The following is a 19,934-nucleotide window of genomic DNA, read 5'->3' on the forward strand; positions in this document are numbered from 1 at the left end:
ATATTTCTAAACAAAGGCTTTGGAATATTGAGTTGTTATTAAGTATCATTTTCAGCATTCTTGACTGTTAATTTGGGGCTGGTTTTTTTAGCAAAAACAGGTTGGTCGCTCACCTGGGGTAAGCAGTATAGAACACCAGCAAGAGATCACTAAATTAAAGGCAGACCTGGAAAAGAAGAGTGTTTTCTACGAAGAGGAACTATCTAAACGTGAAATGATGCATGCTAATGAAATAAAAAGTCTGAAGAAAGAACTGCGGGATGCAGAGAGCCAGCAGCTTGCCCTCAAGAAGGAGATCATGGTTTTGAAAGACAAGTTAGAGAAAACCAGAAGAGAAAAGTGAGTATTGTATGAAATTTACCTTTTCTTAACACTTTGAAGTCTCCTAGTATTGTTCCAAACACACTGTCACTTCCTTAAGTGTAATGCAGATTGTTGCACTTTGGCTGAGCTGATGCCAGGGTTAAAACCAGTCACCTTTACAAACAGAACAGAACAAAAAGCTCCACATCCTTGTACTGAAACAATTAATTTTGCATCAGAACTCTTTTAGTGGCTGGCCATTCCAAGGTATGTAACTTGAGTTACAGACTTGCAGCTCGGGGTAAGTTGACCCCTGAAGCTTGTTTTACACTTTAAAACAGTTTCTCGACATTTTTCTTTTATTTGGTATTTTCATCTTTTGATGCAAAACTAATGTGTTAGAGATCAAGTATTGTTTACATTTCTGCCAGCACAGGAGCAGTCACTTAATGTGAGCTGAGGCTAATCCATGCTGGGTTCCATCCAGTGTTAACATCAGTCAGCAGCAGACTACTGTGGGCGTAAGCTGCTTTATCTCTCCTGACATGGTAATTTGTCAGACCTGCTTTTTTCTCTCCCACATGGTGGAGCTTATAACTGGCCTTGAGATTGTTCCTTGAGGCATTCATCAATAAAAGCAAGTTTTTCTGTTGGATGGTGTAGTAGTAGGAATAAGTTATAAATTGAACATGCTCATGTTCATTCATAAAAAAATTCAGAATGCTTCGTAGACACTGATATAGATGAGTCTTTTTGCTGCTGTAGCAAGATGGCAGATGAGAGAAACCATAGAGAAGTCCCTGCTGAGAGGTTAGCCAAACTATAGCAAGACCTTTAAATAGAAGTAGTAAATTAAATATAATTTTTTTCCAAAAAGTTTATGCAAATAGAGGTGGAAACACTGTATCTCTTGTAAATTGTATTCAGCAGGAATCACAAATCATACAGCTTAGAATGCAGTGCATGAACTGTTTCTTCCTAGCATGCAGCTATTCAATAGGCTGGACCTACTAACAGCACAGGAGTTTGCTGCTTTGATCTGGTTGGAGAGGTGAGCCCTGCCTCAGCAGCATGTTTTCATTGTGACACCACTTAATGGTCATGCTGACCAATGAGTTACAAATGCACAAAAGGCTGTTCTGTCTTGTAACATAGAAAGGTGATGCTATGGCACTCTTTTAAGTCCAGCAGAAGGAGGAATATTAAAGAATCATGAATTCTGCTCTCTGCAGGTTAAACTGTTTGAAAGGATCATACCTGCAAGCAGTGACCAAATGAAAAACTCTTTTCCCAATTCTAATGTTGCACAGCTGCAGGCATTCTAACTAGATGTCTGTTCTAGCTAATTCATAAACTCTCCTTCAGTCTGGTCTCTATAAATAAAAAAAGGACTGGGTACAAATCTACAGTGGATGCTGTCATAACCATGTGTTTCTGTATGTGGTTCAAGTGTTTGTGTTAGAGAAGGTTTTGAAGTGAGAGCAGAAATGTGTCACCTAAGCAGTATCAAACACTCATGGCAAGGGCTGCAGCACCATGTTCAATCAGGTGTCCAAGCACATGATCAGTGCTTGGGGAAGGCCTGATCTTACTTGTCTTTGTTAAACAAATCTGCAAAATCTCATGCAAGCATTAGGACTCCACAGAAAGGCAGAAGTCCCCTGTTCAAGTTATGCCATGGTTTGACTTCTGCAGTTTAGAAGGGAAGTTTAAGCATTAGGAATGCAGGAATTGCTGTTGCTACTCAATATTTGGTAGTTTTCCTTAAAAGAACACAGGTTTTCTGTTTCTGCTTATCCATATGGGTGTTAGCTTTTGTAGTCTGGCATGAAAAGGTTTTTGTGAGTCTTCCAGTAGAGAGGTGTTGAATGTAAGCACTGAAAAGGAAGCACCTGGAGGCTTTGTGCTGAAATAAGTGGAATTATTTCAACAATAGGCTTGGGGTGGGTGTGGAGTTGAAGTGTGCTTATACAGTTTGGCAAAAATATTTTAGTAGTCTAAAAATAATCGTCAGTGCATATTAAAAAAGATCTTGGTAAGAGGATGTGGTTGTATTACTGTGTAAGATGAGTGAATTACATAGGTTATTCTAGGCAAGGATCAGGAAGAGCTTTGACAAAATCTGTATGTCGATTTTTGTGTAACTTGCACGTTGGTGGTTTCTGTTTTGCATTTTTAAAATAGATATTTTCCTTTGTTTCCTTCAATTTTAAGCTTTCTAACTTTTGCTATTTCCAAAGCACAAGTCTTCAAGGGAGATTACCTTCCTGTACAAAATGATTGCATTTTGCTGAAGTCTCATAAACTGCTTGCTATTAAAGTTGGGAGCAGAGGAGCACAGTATCAGGCCAGTGATCTGTGTAGCACTAAATTCCATTTCTTAGAATTGTCATTAGGAAGTATTTCAGAAGAAGATGCAAGAAACTCTATAAAATAAATCACATTTGTAGAAACTTCTTTTAGGCCTGTCATTTCATGATGGATTTATAAAGCAGAGAACTTTATAGAACAGTATTTGCTGGTTTTAAATTGTGTGATATAAAGAAGCCTGGGGGCTGGTGTTTGTTTCAGGTCTATTTTTTTGGTTTCAAAGCAGTAAGATAAAATATTTGGCCACTTTTTACAGATGCAATAAAGAGCTGGAGTGACAAAGTGATACCATAAAGCAGTATTTCACATTGCTTGCATGTGGTTTGCTGCAGTTCTACTGATAAAAGGAAAGCTGGGTTGTGTATATTTTCTTAACTTGAAGAGGAGACACACAGCTAAATGTTAGATGAGAGAGGAAGTTTGATGGGAGAGGAGAATGCCAGGCTTCAAAGCAAAAGCATTATTTTGATCTTGCTGCCTGTCCAAGGTACATCCATGGAGTCTGTCACAGTTCTGTTGTTTGCTGCGTGGCTGTTTGGGTGTGATGGATTATACCCACATTCTCCTCTGTTTCAAATTTATCTTCATTTCTGTATTATACTGTAGCAATCTGACTTACTGGGGTAATGACAATCACCAGCATAATTAAGAATGTAAAATATAGAAACCTGCAAACATGTTGGGCTCTTTCACTAATCCATAGTGTCCTTAATCCACTGTCATTTATGGCTGCTCTGAGCCCCAAAGCCTTAAAGGAATACATTTAAGACAAATACTGAAAAAAATTCCTAAACAAACCAATGAAAGCTGCGTGAAAGAAATTCATTAAAAGTTAGTTTGGACTTCTGTCTGCAAAATGAGCTTTGAATCTATGCCTTGAAAACAGAAGCAGGAGCTGGTATTAATTCCTATGACAGCCAGGGCTTTAATCTCTTCCTGCCTTTTCCCTATACTGCTCATCATATGCATGGAATCTGTTGATATAGAAAAGGAGTGGTGGTGAATTTCAAACTTGGCATTTAAACAGTGAGATAATATGTAACTTTACTAGGATGAAGTGTTACGTTTCAAAGGACGCCTGACAACATAGAATTTCACCATAAGTCTGACATGTTGTACTAGATTTCAAAGAGTGGTTGAAGCACTAAATGAATTTCAAATTAAGAGTAGGAAATTCAAAGCAGCATTGCTCTTAACTGGGTTCACTGTAACCACTGGTATTTCTCATCTTTGGAGAGTGTTCTCTCAATTAGGCAAAGCTGTAGTAGTTTTGCATCTCAGAAAAAGAAGCAAGAATGTAATTTATGTTTGCATTGTGTAAAATTCTGATCAGTATCTAGAAAAAAAATTGCAGTGCTCAAGACAGGGTTTCCCCTGGATTTTAATTTTACAGTTAACCTTCAATACTGGGCACTTTTTCAAGTCTTTTCAGACTGGACAGTGGTATTTGCTGAGTGGATATTTTCTGTATCTGTGGCATTTATAGTATAGTTCTACTGATGAACTTTGTGCCAGTGACATGAATAGTTGGTAAAAAGGTGGTACAAGATGCAAGGCTAGTGAATCTGAAAACAGTAGATGCAAGGTGAGAGGTACACATCTGAAACGTTGCTGTGCACCACTTGAAGGAAATTCCATGGGTTTTGTGGCAAACAGAGGGCCTGCAGCTTCGTTTGTTTTCAGGTTCTCACATTCATTGTGCAAGATCAAAGTTGATGTTAAGCAGAATCAGCCATGGGTTCTCCTCTACTGGATGACATCCATGGGAGAAGGGAAGGTTTGGGGGAAACAGCTACTGTGAGACTTTCTTAGATAGAATGGTCCAAACATGCTGTAGAATCTGGTGATATTAGGAATGTGAAAGTTATTCACCCACTTTTTGCTCATAGTGAGTATGTGATACCTGAATTAACAGTTCACATATGACATCTGGGCTGTTCTAAATTGCCCAAAGACTAGCCCATATATGCTTTTCTCATCAGAGACCCAGCCCTGAGTGCTCTAATTTGGCTTCTGTATGCTCTGGTTCCATGTGTGGTCATTTTTGCCCGTCATTCTGTGTGAAACTTGGAATTACAGAAATGCGTGTGTTACAATAATGTTCATGTGAGGTGAGAATGTGCCCTGAGCATTTTACAATGTCGACACATACTTTGGTCTGCTCATTGTTTAAAGGATGCATCTGAAGAATAAAATTTGTGTAAGTGGGTTGATAAACATTGGCTTGGTTGGAGCTCTGTTAATTCTGTACTGAGGGATTCTCTACTAATTCTAAAATTCAACAGGCTGGCTTGCAATCCTAAAATAGTGGTTTATTAAAACTGCTTGATTTTAATAGCCTTTGCTTTTATCAATGTAGTATTTCCCTTCAACATGTGTCTGCATTGATCTCTTTGTGTTTAAATGAATAATGGGGTGAGTTAGAATAGAAAACTTTGTAATTCTGCTTTACTTTATTTCTTAGCCAAAGTGAAAGAGAGGAATTTGAAACAGAGTTCAAACAAAAGTATGAACGAGAAAAGATTCTGCTAACAGAGGAAAACAAAAAACTTACGAATGAACTTGATAAGGTAAGTGCTGATCAGTTGAGCCCTGAATTTACAACTATTTTATGCTCTGTACAAATTGGACAGTATGGAACTGCATTGGTTATTACTAACTCTTAACTGAAAGCAGAAATTTATGTTACACAAAAATTTGGTGATTAATATTAGATTTGAATGGAGTATCCACATGCATCTGAACTTGAGAATACATGTGCATATATATATGTATGTATATGCATATATGAGTATTTATGTGTGGGAATGGAATTAGATGGTCTTACATTTTGGTAAGACTAATTCCAGACAGCACTGTAAGCCAACAGTAAAGGATTATTTCATGGTATGACCCAAATATAAAAATACATAGTTAATGATGTGATTACTTAGACTACATTTGCATGTCAATCGTTTGAAATACCAGGGCCCCTCCTACCCTTTGAGATTAAGTGTTACTTTGAGATACTAAGAAAATACAAATGATAAGGCATATTATCACACAAATGAAGTGTGTTAAGCAAGAAATAATTATGATTTGTGCATTTGGATTGTCTCTTTATTGTTCATTTTGACAGGTTATTCAAGTTCATTGTGCATTATCCAAATCTTGCTAAACTTGTCTATTCCTTTTGTAATGCAATAGATTTTCTAAAAATATGATGAAAGTACAATGTTCTTCAAAGTAAGCATGTTTGCATGTCTGTGCTCAAATTACAGTGTATTTTCATACCAGTATAAGACAGACAATATATATGCCTATAGGTAGGCTTAGTCCAAGAAAACTGAGAAAGAGCCTAGTCACTTTGATAATTTTTCTGCTCTCTCTCTTCCCCCATTACCTTTGTATTTTTCTTGTCAAATGACATATAATGAGTAGGAATATTTAAATAATAAGTCCATTGAAATGATAAATAGGGTGTGGAGTTATTCATATTTGGAGTAAAAAAGCAAAATAGATTTTAAATTGGCCATTCTTTTATCGTTTTGAATTGTTAATATATTTCAGTACTAAAAGAAGCTTTCACCTGAGATTTATTCTCCTAAGCAGGCCTTCCTATACAGTCTATCTGGTCTCTGATTTCAATTTGACTCTCTGAATAATTACTTAACATAATGAAGGTTTAGTTCCCAATACCAGCTTGGGTTAGCTGTGGCTTTTGTCTTGCAGAATGTGCCTGTATGAATGGCAGCAATTTGAATGAGAGAGGTTAATTGCTAGGTATAACATATTGTACGTGGAGATGTGCATTTAATTTCAATTTCCCTGTCTGCAAGTAAGTCAAATGAAAAATAAGGGAATGTGAGACACCTGGAGAATCTCAGGACTGTCTCATGCCTGTATCTGTTCAGTCTCTCTCTCCATGGTTACTAAACAAGGGAGAGGTTCAACAGTCTTATCTGAGCCATAACAATTTTTATGCCTTTGCTTTGCTCTTCTAGTATAGATTTTTCTATACAGAACATTCCACACCTATATGTTGCAAAGCAGAAACCTTCTAAGAGTTTTACAGGTATTTGGAGACTAATTCTCAGAAAACTCATTAAATTGATAGAGTAGAAATCTTGTTCAAGTCCTTAAATGTGGATTTTCTGTACAGCTAAGGTTATACAAGAAGAGATTCTTACATAAGGTTATATAAGAAGTTATTCTGGCTTTTAATATTACATGATGTTTATTGTGATGACCAGTACCAATTTCTAAAGCAGATGCAAGGTGTGGGAGAGGGGAACACGTGGTTTTGAGTCTGCACAGAGATGGAGTCACAGCAGTTTATACTTTTAACGAGTTGTTTAAATTCTCCTTCTCCAGCTCACCACCATGTTTGAGAGGCTGAGTATGAATAATCGGCAGCTGGAGGAAGAGATGAGAGACCTGGCTGATAAGAAGGAGTCTGTGGCTCACTGGGAGGCCCAAATCACTGAGATCATCCAGTGGTGAGTGCTCTGCTCTCCTGGCATGACAGAAACCCCTCAGCATGTGGTGGGGCTGGTGCTGAGTTTTTGTCTCTGCACATGGCGCTTGGAAGTGCTGAGGTGAAACCTCACGCCTGTCTGGGATTCTGCTGGGGTTTTGGCTGAGATTTTAATAATATACAAATCCAGAAAATTGTGTTCCTCCTTAAAGAGTGAAAGTGTCTCACCAAATAGAGCTTTTCAAAGTGCAGAAGAATCATGGCCTTTGGGTGTGGCTTGTGGCTGTGGAAAAATGCTGAAAGGAATCATGTGCTGAGCTCACGCCTCCGAGAGGGAACAAGCCTGGGAAAAGCAGTGGCTGAGTGTTTGTGTCTCAGCTTTAATTTCCTTCATCTGCTTGGCATGTGGCAGAATGAAACAAATACAGTGCAACTTTTATGTGATTTTTTTACAAGGAGGGTATTTGAGACTGTACCACAAATCCAGTCAAGTGATGTTTGTAATGGTACTTTTGCTAAATAATGATGTTATCTTTATAGAGTCTTCTGTCCAATTCTATTAAATTAAAGAGAAGAGAAAAAAGGTTGAAACTACTAAGAGAAAAAGATTGTGTATTCTAAGGTTTTCATCCATCTTTATTTTTCCTTTTCATGCCTCTTCGTCTCCCCTCACCTTTAATAGTCCATTGCAGTGTTTCACATCTACAAAACCAGTTTGCATTCAGACACTTTATTTTACAGATCATCCACTTCTAGGAAGACTTCATCATGATATACTAGTGTTTTTCTGTTACTGATTGATTATTCCCTCCCCCTGTTTTTCCTGTGTTAGTGAAAAAAAAATCTAATTTGTTGTGTCCAGGCAAGAATGGGAAACATTGTTTTAGAGAAACCTAGTTTGGTATTGTTGTCCTGTTAGTTCAATTTTGTTGTCCAGATATAGAGAAATTTGGCTTTCCAATAGTGCCATGTGAATATATAACAAGGCATAAGGGCCATCCTCTGGGTTTCCAGTGTGTTTTAAACAATGTTTATTGCATAAAAGTATGTAATGCTGATCTGTGTTATGAAATCCAGTTTGTCTCAAGGCATTGTATTTGTAGCAGAAGTTTAAAAATGTAAAGGGTCCACTTTGTGTGTGTTCCTTTTAAATTTTGTCTCTCATAATGGTGATAGTAGTGGACAACCTGAGTCACAAATTTTTAAAAAAAAATATTTAACTGGTAGTTTAAACAGCTTTTAATTTCTGGCCAATTGGAAATGTTTATTCAGAAAAAAAAATCAAGGTAACAGGTGAGACAAGTCTATAATTTCACATTCCTTATTGCTTTAAGGCAGTGCTTATCTGTCATATTGCACCTAGGTAATCAAACACAATTTTTCAGATTTACATGTGAAAACTCATATAACTTGGCAGTTATATGAAAAGACAAAACAGAATTAATTGTGGATTGTTCCACTTAATGCAATATAAAAATGTACCAACAGCCATTAAGAATGTACCTTCTCCCTAACTTTATGAGAGTGTTTAATATTTTAAGATGTATTACTGATGTGGTTCAGGCAAATGATAAAGCATTTTTCATATTAGGGATGTCATTGTAAAGGGTAAAAGGGTTTGGCCTTCAGTTTTTTATTATCTCTGAAGATATTTAGTGAAAAAAGATCAGGAATGTGCAGGACAACTTTCTGAATGACAAGCATCATTTTACTGATCCCTTTTGATAACATAGTATCTTCTAAATAGTACAGAACTAAAAACTAAAGAATTATGTGAAAAGGAAAAAAATAGAAGTACTGAGGGCAAACATTAAGGGAATTTTAAAAGTCTGGCTTGGGTCCAGTTTTTCATCACTAAACACATCTCAGTTTTCCCTCCATACTTTTCTCTGCTTATGTTAAATTTTTTTAGCTATGTGAGGCCTTATCTTAGGTCACATTTTTTCCTTGTTATGTTTAGATTTTTCCATGTGTTACTCAGATAATCTAGTCATGTCCATCTGCTGTTCTTAGAATTCAGCACTGAAACTAGGCCCTTCTCTGGGGACCATGGCTGCTATCTGAAGTATTTAAGCATCTATTATAATGATAAATATTTTAAAAGAAAAAAAACCTCCACCTAATTTTGGAGAAAAACTAGTCTTATTTAATCACTCACAAGCCTGTGTTTTCCTCAGAAGAACATGCAATTCAAGTCTGTACCTGTCCACATCTTCAGTGTGACAATGGAATGCCTTGGTGCTAGCAAAGTAGGGGAGAATTTGTGGGCTCCCTCTTCAAAACTTAACAGATTTCTCACACAATATTGCATTAAAATATGTGTTTTGGGTGCATTATATCCAGAAAGGATAGGAGGCAGTAGAAGGAATCAGTTACTGGGTTTGTAAACAGTTTGCTCAGCAGCCTGTAGTAGTTCAAGGGACTTCTTTTAGCCCTGTTTGGGGTAACACAAGCCCAAGAAGTTCCTAAATTCTTTTAAATGCTTTGTCATCAAAAGGATACCTCTCAAGAAATTCCTTTGAATTCACACTTTGGATGGTTAAGATTTGTCACTTTCTTCATGATTCCTGGGGCCCTTCTAAATTGCTATTTCTCTCAGATTTTATAACTTGTGAGTAATTTTAATAGCTTGTCACGTTTCCTTTAGCTTTTCCTTGCTTTCTTACTCAGCAATATTGCATCTTTAGGAATAATGTATGAAAACCTTTTAATCTTGCTGTTGCTATCTCAAGATACCATTAACAAGGCAATATTTTAATATAAACACTCGAATCAGACTTTCACTGCAAATTCTATTGTGGACTCAACAGACCCTCACGGATCATTCAGCCTTAATGGAGCTATTATATTGACGAGTTTATATTAGCCAAATCACTCATCATTCCTTGACAAGAGTAAGAAATATTGAGGCTTTTATAGTGGGCTATAAATTTTCCTGTGGGAGATAGGAAAGAGATTAATTGCACTGGAGCTTAATGCAGTCACTTGAAAAAGGAATATTTTAAATAGCCATGGTACCGTATTTCTGTGCCGTGCAGAAAGGAGGTCACTGGAAATCTTGGTAGTGATTCCCAGTGTACTTGGCAAGAATCTTGACTTGGGAGGGATTAATCTAACCTAGTTGTACAAGTCCTAAGGTAGACAACTCAATAAATCCCATGACTAGTACTCTAGAATTCTGCTTTTCTCACCACAGGTTGAAAAGGAAACCTACACAACTCATATCAGATGGATAATTCTGTGTCCTTGAGTATGTTTATGTGGATGAGCTAAATCCTACCAGTTTTACCTGTAGATTGGATGTTAGGCTTAGATTCAGCTGTCTCAGTTGTTTACCACAATATTTAGTTAATATTTTCCTTATCACCCAGATTTTTTGTACCATTGTTGGTTTTATCTTAATTGATCTCATTGAAAAAAAACCCAACACAAAACCACTATCAAAAGGAGAAAGAAAAAAGTACCAACTACCCCCTCCCAACACTTCTAAACTAAATCAAACCTAAAAAAGCCCCAAGATTTGGGTTGGGGCTTTTTGGTTGTTTTAAAATCTGTTGCTCTCAGAAAAAAAAAAAAAACAAAAACAAAAACAACCCACACACAAATTGTGAACAAAATATAGCAAAAATTCTGTGTAAATTCTCTGCATCTTCAACTGTTAAGAAACTCAAATCATGTAAAATTCTGAGTTACAAATAGTCAGAAGTTAATTATCTCTAAAATAGAAATTCTGGAGGGCAGGGTGAAATTTCAGGGCTTGGGAGCAGAGGGAAGTGTTAAAAATTTTTGGAGAGGTATTTTTAAAAAACAGATTTTATTGGAGACACCTGGGGAAAAATTAAAAATTAAGTTGGAGACCTTGAGCATACTGGTACAACAACAGAAATTTAAAAGCATTGAGAGACTAGAGGAGTCATGACTGTCAGATTTCCTTGGGGTTTTAAAATCAGGTTAAACAGACCTTGGTGTAAAACACCAGGGCTTTAAGACCACTTCTGTTGAGCAAAATTCTTTAGTCCTCTGGGTCCATTTTGTATTGTAAAGTATCCCAGCTGGAGACCCAGTCTGACTTACTGAGCATCCTGACAAACACCATACAGGTAGCAGCCAGTGGTTATGGGAAGGTTGTCAGGATGTTGGCTCCAGCCAAAAAGTTAAATTTAATTTTACGGGAATTTCTACCATATTGCTCTTCTGGGTTCTTCGCATTGAGGAACTAAATTTGCAAGGGAAATTATATTGAAAACAGAACAGTTAATCCAAATTTTCAGTAAAGAAAGAAGTGACTGGGTGGAACCTGAAGACCTTTTCTTCCTTTGGTCTCTTGCTATGCTTGTCAGGGCTCTCTGTCAAAATGAACACAAGGAGAACAACATTAGTCAGAGTTAATTTGCCTTTCTTGTGCTTTTTTACTTTAATTTTAATTTTTAAAGCCTACCAAATGGATCAACCCCAGCAAAACAGTAACAAAAAAGCTCCAAGAGCTCTTGAGTCCACATGATGTTTAATAACCTATGCCATTATTGAGAGAATTTTGCCATCTAGTGGACAACAAAACCACCTCAGTTCCCAATGGTACTGCTTTAATTTGCTGTCTTACAGAGCTTGAGGAGTTCCCTTCAACTCAGTACAGATATTTGTAAATATTTACTTTCTATTTTCATTTTCTAGATTTCTACTTGTCTATGGAACATCTCTTTTGAGGTTTTTTTCATGAGCAGCTTTTCAGCATTTGGAGCCTGAGGGCTCTGTGCACCATGAACCAAACAACTGAAGTGTTTCCTCACCTTCCATCAGGAAGGATCTGTGTGACATCATAAAATTGAACATAGAAATTGGGCCCTTTTTTTCTGCACAGATTTTATGTGTCATTAAAAATAGAGAAACTTAGATGCTGATTCCTAAGTCTCTTTCCCTCCTCATACATCAGGAAAGCTTACTCTTACCATGAGAGCCTCACATTCTTTTTATTTCTGCTTAAGCTTTTTTCTTTTTACAGTGTATTTAATTATGCACCTACTACCTCCAAAAAGCATCTTTAGCTTCTTCTCACATCTTTTGCCCACTGTTACAGCCTGGGTGGTTTGTGTAGGCTCAGATTATCTTTATCAGATTGTCAAAATGTGTTATCCAAGATGTTATGGGAAAAGAAGTTGGTATGTGACTTCCCATTGAGTTCTGATGTACCTTGGGAAAAACAGTGGCTCATTAATATAAAAACTCTCACTGACTTTTAATAGTCAGGACATGTAGGGTTTCCCTGGATTCCTCCCCACCTCTTCAACTAAATTATAAGCAGGAGACAAAGAAAAGAAGGCCAAATAAATGCCTGTGTTTTCATGTCGGGTGTGAGATTTGTGGAAAATGGTTGCTAATTTTGCTTTTGGCTCCTTTGTATTACAGTAGTCTGTCTTCCTTAAATAAATCTTAAACTGCACACCCAAAAGTCACCACAACCTGCAGATATTTAGCCTGTGGCTTTCACAGTGTGATCTTGTCCTAAGGCCATGTGGGAAAGCTCTTCAGTTCCTCCCTTGCCCATGACAGTTCAGAGTATGTGCTCCCTGTCTTCCTTGCCTCCTGGCAACTATCTGTAAATCTGTGTTGAAACTTTTATAATTAATGGTAAATTTGCAAGCAGCACCATTTCCATGTTCTGTGTGTTTGTGAACCCTGTAGTATCAGCCAAAAAGATTTACATTGCCTTATAGGCACAAAGGGGGAATCACTTCACTGCAAGATAAAATCAAGCATCTGGAGAATTCTCCTCTCCAGTCCAACAGACTTAAGGTTAGAGTTACTTTTAAATATCAGGAAACAAGGATAAGTTAATTCTCATGAAATAGAAAAAATATAATCCTACTTCCCTATATTTTACCTAATGCTATTTGAGGTTCAGTACTTTGAGCAGATCCTAAACATTTCAGCGTTTGGTGTTGATAAGACTGAGCTGTGATCAAGCTGTGGTATTGCCCTGCTGGTCTCTGAGGCAGCTCAGGTACTTGCATAAGGCCTGGTGTTGCAGAACTGGGATTGCTCTTCTGTGGGCAAAATGAACATGTTTAGAGCCAGGCATATAAGGAAATGAGGTGGGAGGGATGGTGTTGGGTTTTTTTCTGTTTGTTTGTTTCAGGTTTTTCATAAGTTACTTAGTTTCACTGAGTTAATTTTTTTAGCAACTTTCTTTTCTATGTTAACACCTGAGGCAAAGTGAAGAAAGAACCTTCTGTTGTGATTAATCACAGAAAGTTGTTGTTCTTTCTTTGTAACTGATGATCAAAGAATCTGAAAAACAGACATGTCTCCTCCTTGTTGTCTTTACACTCAGAAAACATGTCTGGATTGAAAACAAGCTCGGTGGATGAGAGAGCCTCTTCTGGCTTATGCTGTTTAATAATATTAAAAGTAGACTCTCCCTGTTTAATTAGCACTTGTTGAAGTAACATCGCTGTTCCACTACTTGTTCTCAGAGTCAATTGATTCAGTAAAGTTAACCAGGAATTCCAATATTTTCTGGACAATAATTGTTAATTATTGGTTGTGAATTTTGTCTTAATTTACTCCCTAAAAATAGGTTGAAAGATTTCTTTCTCAGAGTCTCAATTTCAGGTAGATGATAGGTAGTACTTCAATTTTCAGTCTTTTTCTTAGTGATGCATATTGTTGAATGGAACTCCACAAAGCAGCAAATAATTCCTTCTGTGTGGTTTTCTGTTTGGGCTTTTGTTGTTGTTGTTTTTATCCTTATGTTTTATGATCCTTTTTGTATTCTGTATTTATCTGTTTCTGGTTGTTGGTTTGTTGAAGAGTCTTCTGTTTTTTCTTTAGATTCTTTGGTTAAAACACCTTATTTTTTCTTATGTAATCATTTAGGGTAAGTGATGAAAAAGATGCTCGAGGTTACCTTCAAGCCTTGGCCTCTAAAATGACAGAAGAGCTGGAAGCCCTGAGGAACTCCAGTTTGGGAGCCAGAGCTACAGTAAGACTTTACTTCTATATGTCAGAAGGTTTTTTGTTTGAAAAAAACACTGATTTGACAGTTTCGGCTGCAGCAATAATCTGTCTGTAGAGTCTTTGTTAATTGAAAGTTAAACTTTCCTAGAGCTTCTGAATTACTGAATACCAAATGTATTGTTGATCAATTAATTAAACACCAAGATCTTTATAATGTGATTTTATCTATGTTACAGTTGAAGTAGCTACTTTATAATCAGATATGAATTTGTTGAAGGAAATCATGCTTTTGTTCATGAAAACCTTCAAGTCTTTCACTTGTGAAACAAGTGAACACTTGGATGTCCTTTGTAGCTGTCATCTGAATTGAGGCACATCAAAACCAGATTTCAAAAAATCTCTTTGCTTTTGAGATCAGCATAAAACATAAAATTTGTTACTTGAGTTCAGAAATACTACTGCTGACACTACTCTTAATTTTAGATTATTTTGGAATTAATGAACTCTTACATCAAGGACATAATAGACTGGGAAATGTAGTTGTTGAAGGTAGTTACATTCCTCATGTTCAATTTCCTTTCCTCTTACTCTTTCTAATCTAATTTGTTGCTTCTTTCCTAGGACATGCCCTGGAAGATGAGGCGCTTTGCAAAGCTGGACATGTCTGCAAGGCTGGAGCTCCAGTCTGCTCTGGATGCTGAAATCCGAGCCAAACAGGCTATTCAGGATGAGCTGAACAAAGTCAAAGCTTCTTGCATCTCTACAGAGTGGTAAGACTGAATTGTTCTCATGCAAATTTACTTCAATACCTCCCAGGAAATGTCATCAAATCATTGTTTTATCTGCCTTGTCTGTGGAAATTTGATCACCCAGATGAGAAAAAAACCCAACATCTCTCTTCATTGTTTGAACAGCTGAGCACTTCCTGGGGAAAGTTGAGATCTTGAAGACTTTCAGAGGGAACACATTCTCTTTTAATAATATGATCTCTCCTAGTTGTGATAACAAATCCAAATCCATAGTTTGGGTTTGTATCTTAGAATATATTCTTTTTCCTTCTGCTGATAGCTGCACTGGGTTAGCTGACAAAAATTAAATAGTGCATACTGATTTGCACAGGAAGAAGTAATAATGGTTAATGGACTATTGTAAATTCTTTTATTCCTTCCTCAGACCTCTCACTTTCTCACTTCTCACTCACCACCTTCACAACAGAATTTATTCTGAGTTGTGTAATGCCTGAAACGGGTTGGTAGGAAGTCATTCTATTTTTAGGTGTCCAGCTTCAGCACTGCTGGGTTTTGCAGCTTTAGGAAAGCAGTAGGACAGAGCTGAGATTCAGGTGTGTTACCTGTAAAATGGGAACATCTGGTTCACCTGCCTTGAATGTTTTCCAGGCCAGGTAATGTGATGACAGGCAGAATTGGAAATCCTATAAGGACAGGAGAACCAGTGTTTGCTTTGACAGGCAAGAATGAGAAATGTGCTGAAATTGCAGAGTAGAATTACCTCTCAGCTGTGAGTCAGAAAGCACTGAAACAACTAACTGTAAAGGAACTGAGAAAAAAAATAGTTCAGCTGAATCTATTGCTATTACAGGTACTAAATTAGCAAATAAATTTTAATGAAAAACAAGACTTTCTAAAACATAAAAATACATACAGTCTTTTTTTATCATTCACATAGATACAAGCTCATTCAATTACTTAGAAATTAGAAACATGAAAAACATGAACCTATTGAATAGATAAATGGCTTTTTTCTGTAAACTGAACAGGTCCCAGTAGATTTATTCAGGTATTTGAAGACATCAGGAACAAGAGTGAGTTGTATCTTGGGTTCTCAATACTTACATACATTTTTTGTGTTCTTTTAAAGTAAATTGCAAGAATCTGAGAAGAAGAACATGGAGCTTTTGGCAGACATCGAAAGGCTGAAAAAGGAGACAGAAGAGCTTAGATCAGAAAAGGGTATGGCAACTGATATCCAAGTAAATAGTGTGTCACATTGGTGGGTGCATCTTATCATTCAAGTGTCACATTGAAACTAAAATATGACATCAACATGTGGGCACAACACTTGTGTGTCAAGATGTACCCACCGCAGTTGCATTTGCACTTCTAACACTTGTAATAGGCCTCAGTTTTGTTGGTACCTTTGAACCAGTAAGGTACAATCTGAGTTGAAGCTGCATTGTTTTTATTTGGCCTGTATATAGTGATTTACTGCCAGGAAACTGTCAGAATATAGATATATTTCTAACCTTTTCTCCTTTACGATGGGTGAAGGTATTTAGACATCAATACTGATCATAGTGTTGTTCATCTCTGAGTGTTCTGGGCCTGTCTCCAGAGAGAGTAAACAAGTGCAGAGGAATTCATAGCATTTGTTTGTTTCTGGGATAACTCCATTGATAGGCTTTGCAGCCACATAGTGAGCAGTGTGGTCATGAGCCCTTTGCTGTGGTATTAAGAGCATGTTCTGGGATTACTGTTGCATCTGTCCAATACTATTTTGCATTGTTGCTGGGAGAAGAGACTGTTTTTGGTAATTCTTCATTGAAAAAAAAAAATCATTAAGAGTTGAATAATGATTTGGCTGATTCTTTGCAGTTTCTGTAGTAGCTCTAATATTTGTGTCTTATGAGGCACATGGGAAGAAGTATTTTTCAGGCCAAATGGAATTACCTAATTTTCTGCAGTTCTGTGAACTCCAGAATTTAAATACCCTGGCAACAATTGCTGCATTGGGATGTCAAATATTGCTCAGCTTTTCCAACTTAATGGCTGGTTGGTCAATAAAGTATTAGAGTTTACATTCATCTCCTATATATAGGCCTTCCAGTGCTGCTTGACTGGTAAAAATAACTCAAACCTATACAGAGCATTATGGTTCCAGTTAGCAAATAAGACTTAGGGAATTGATACTCCCTCATCTTAATGCTTAGCACTGATACCAGGATTATTCTTCTTCCAAATGCTTGGAGAGAAGCTCTTGATAGCATCTCCCTGGAGACAAAAATACTTTGTCATGTTTAGGTTTTATTTATATGTTCTTGAACTTCCTTAAATATTGTGCATGGTTACTTGACTTCTGAAATCTTCCTTTGTGCTAAATAATGTTGTGAATTTATAATTCATATTTTACCCTATATTTTTTCCAGTGTTTAAAACCTTATTGTTCTGGTGAAATAAACATTTACTCTTTGCTGAAAAGAAGCAAGCAAAAAAGTACTGTTGAAGGAAACATTAGTCATGTTTCTTAACAGAATTATAGTAGTAATATTCTGCTGCAATTATTCAAATAGTCTGATAGAAATACACCTTAATCTAAATCATTACTACCTTTGGTTTGGTTTTCTCCTAAAAGAAGAAATATATTGCTGTTTGAATTATGAACTGTATAGAAGATTCAAATGTAGTCAGGGTCCAGTGGTAGAGTAACTTGCAGTGTGTGGAAATTGATTTCTAGGAAGGGATTATTTGCATTAGCACCTAATCCTTTCCTGTTTATAAATATATTTCAGAAATTCAAACCGGTGGGGAAAAGATTGCTGAGAGTATTCCATAAAGTTGGTGGTAGTTTGAAAATTTGTTTTAGTATTTTACTGTGATTTCAGTGTATTTATATTTTAAAGAGGAAAGTATCCTTTGCAACTTTATTTGCTGTGGATTATATTTAGAACATACAGATATGGCTAATTAGAGCAAGATACTGACATTTTTAAAAAGAAATAGGTAACTTCTGAGAACATCATTGTTTTGAGATGCACACAGTCCTGCAGGCTCTGGTCATAATAAATACATATATGTATGTGCATATATAGCATGTTTATAGCATTGAGAAGAATAGAGTTCATACACATCTGTGAAGTATAAACACACACACACACAACACTTTGAATTAGAAAAGAAGAAGAAATAAAAAATACCAGTTGGAGCAGGTTAAAGTAAGAGCTGAGGTGTGGCAGCCCCTGCAGCTCCAGGGGATGCAGCGTTCCTGCTCCCCTCCCTGGCCGAGCATTGCTTCAGTGTGTGGCAGAAACCTCTGAAACTTCCCCCAGGATTGTGCAGCTGCTGGGCACTCAGCAGGGAGAAGTGGCAGGCACAGAGCATGGCTCAAGGAACCCATCTGGTTTGGAAATGCCATGCTTTTTTTGGCTCCAGCTGTGCTGCCACGGTGGGACATCCCACCTGTCACCAGGGCAGGGGTGGCACTTGCTGGGTTAGTGTATGGTGCAAATGGGTTTGGGCACATTAGAAACCAGTGCCCTCTGCATGGCAGACGTGGACACACAGTGTGTTACCACGTGGAGCTCTCACCACACACATCCTAGCTTGGGAAAGGTTGATTAAACACATGCTTGTTCATGAAAAAAATCATTTACTCTGGAAAATAAACCAAATGCGCGGCTTATTTCAAAACACATAGGTGCTTCAGGTGGACACTCAAAATTCCAATTCAGCAAGGCAAAGGTCCTCCATGAGAAGGTCATATTTTCTGTAGCTTATAAACCTGCTGCTGTTTTCTAGGTGTAAAGCACCAAGACTCACAGAATTCTTTCTTGGCATTTTTGAATGCGCCTACCTCTGCTCTGGATCAATTTGAAGTAAGTGCACAGCTATTCTAACTCACTCAGTGGAACTGCTGTTGTGTGCAGGTCCTGTGCATATTTGCTGAGGGTTTGGTCCTATATTTTAATTGTATTGCACCAATAATATTTGTGTATAATAATTATTTATCATTTACAGTGCTGGCTGTCTTCTCTTGAATGCTTGTAATCACAGTGAATTCTGTCTCAAACCTTGAATGCAGAAATTTGCCTGATTTTGCAGTGAACATGAAAAGCATAGTTGTTCAAATGACTTTCCTTTGTATTCAGAAAATGCTAAGTAATGCAGGCAGTGGTTTGGTAAAAACAAGAAAATACCAAATCATCCTTGATTGTATCCCATGAAGTCATTAGTACTGTTTATTAGGTTGTTTTCATCATCTGTTCATTTACACAGATCTGTAAAATCCAGATAATTGCTACTCATTTCCTCTCCACAGATCCTTTTATTTAAAACATGAATCTGTTTCATACCTTTGTCACTTCTAGACAAAAGACCAGACTAGGTAGAAAGCCTGGCAGGAAAAAAATTAAACAGTATGATACATTTATTATCTTCTTTTCTAATCAACAGTAGGCAAAGCATCATCTTTCTTTTAAAAGAACAGTTGAGGTGAAATACTGGTCAAACTGAATTCAGAGGATACAATGCACCACCTTTACAGTTAGACATTAATCTACAGTTTGCCCAGTTTTTCCTATTGCAAATACAGCATCATCACATTTAGCTATGAAAGAGCATAATCCTTGCTGTTACTGCTGACCCAAAATTCTCTCTTTTCATTATGTATTCACTAATTCATTGTTCTCTCTTGAAGTCCTCACAATTAACATAGCTTTTAAGTTTCCTGTGTAAAAATTTATCTTATAAATTACTTTCAGTATAAGAATCCAGTTGAGAGTATAACAATAATACTTTATTGAGTAAATGCTGTAAAAAACACTGGTTTCTTTACAGATAGTACATTAATTAATTGTCTATGAAAGGCAATTAATGAAAACGTACTGAGGTAATTATTACTGCCACTGGTTATTTACAGTTCTTTATTTTTGCACTTTTATTTATACTGAACAGTTTTCTTCATCCTTTTCTTTCTCTCTCTCTCTTTTTTTTACTGCTGTGTTCATTAAAATAGGATTCCTTTTCCTCCTCTTCATCCTCATTGATTGATTTTATGGATGACGTAAGTCTGACTTTAACCCAGTAAATCCCTCAATAACAGATCACTTGATTGATTT

The 19,934-nt window shown here is 36.9% G+C and overlaps 1 protein-coding gene across 9 annotated transcripts in view; it reads left to right on the forward strand.

Moving 5' to 3' along the window:
* CDC42BPA (CDC42 binding protein kinase alpha) overlaps positions 1–19,934 on the forward strand; it is a 183,434-nt gene that overhangs the window by 120,985 nt on the left and 42,515 nt on the right. For 6 of the 9 annotated variants that reach the window (XM_066546186.1, XM_066546189.1, XM_066546187.1 and 3 more), the window contains exons 16-22: positions 92–339; positions 5,138–5,243; positions 7,027–7,151; positions 14,003–14,108; positions 14,705–14,853; positions 15,962–16,053; positions 18,616–18,692. In XM_066546186.1, coding sequence (XP_066402283.1) covers positions 92–339; positions 5,138–5,243; positions 7,027–7,151; positions 14,003–14,108; positions 14,705–14,853; positions 15,962–16,053; positions 18,616–18,692 — 903 coding nt within the window. Of the gene's footprint in view, positions 1–91; positions 340–5,137; positions 5,244–7,026; positions 7,152–14,002; positions 14,109–14,704; positions 14,854–15,961; positions 16,054–18,615; positions 18,693–19,831; positions 19,880–19,934 lie in introns of all 9 variants that reach the window. The other 3 variants (XM_066546188.1, XM_066546195.1, XM_066546193.1) reach the window with 2 other exon arrangements.

Source organism: Molothrus aeneus, chromosome 3 (assembly GCF_037042795.1).
Source record: "Molothrus aeneus isolate 106 chromosome 3, BPBGC_Maene_1.0, whole genome shotgun sequence".
NCBI classification, from domain to species: domain Eukaryota; kingdom Metazoa; phylum Chordata; class Aves; order Passeriformes; family Icteridae; genus Molothrus; species Molothrus aeneus.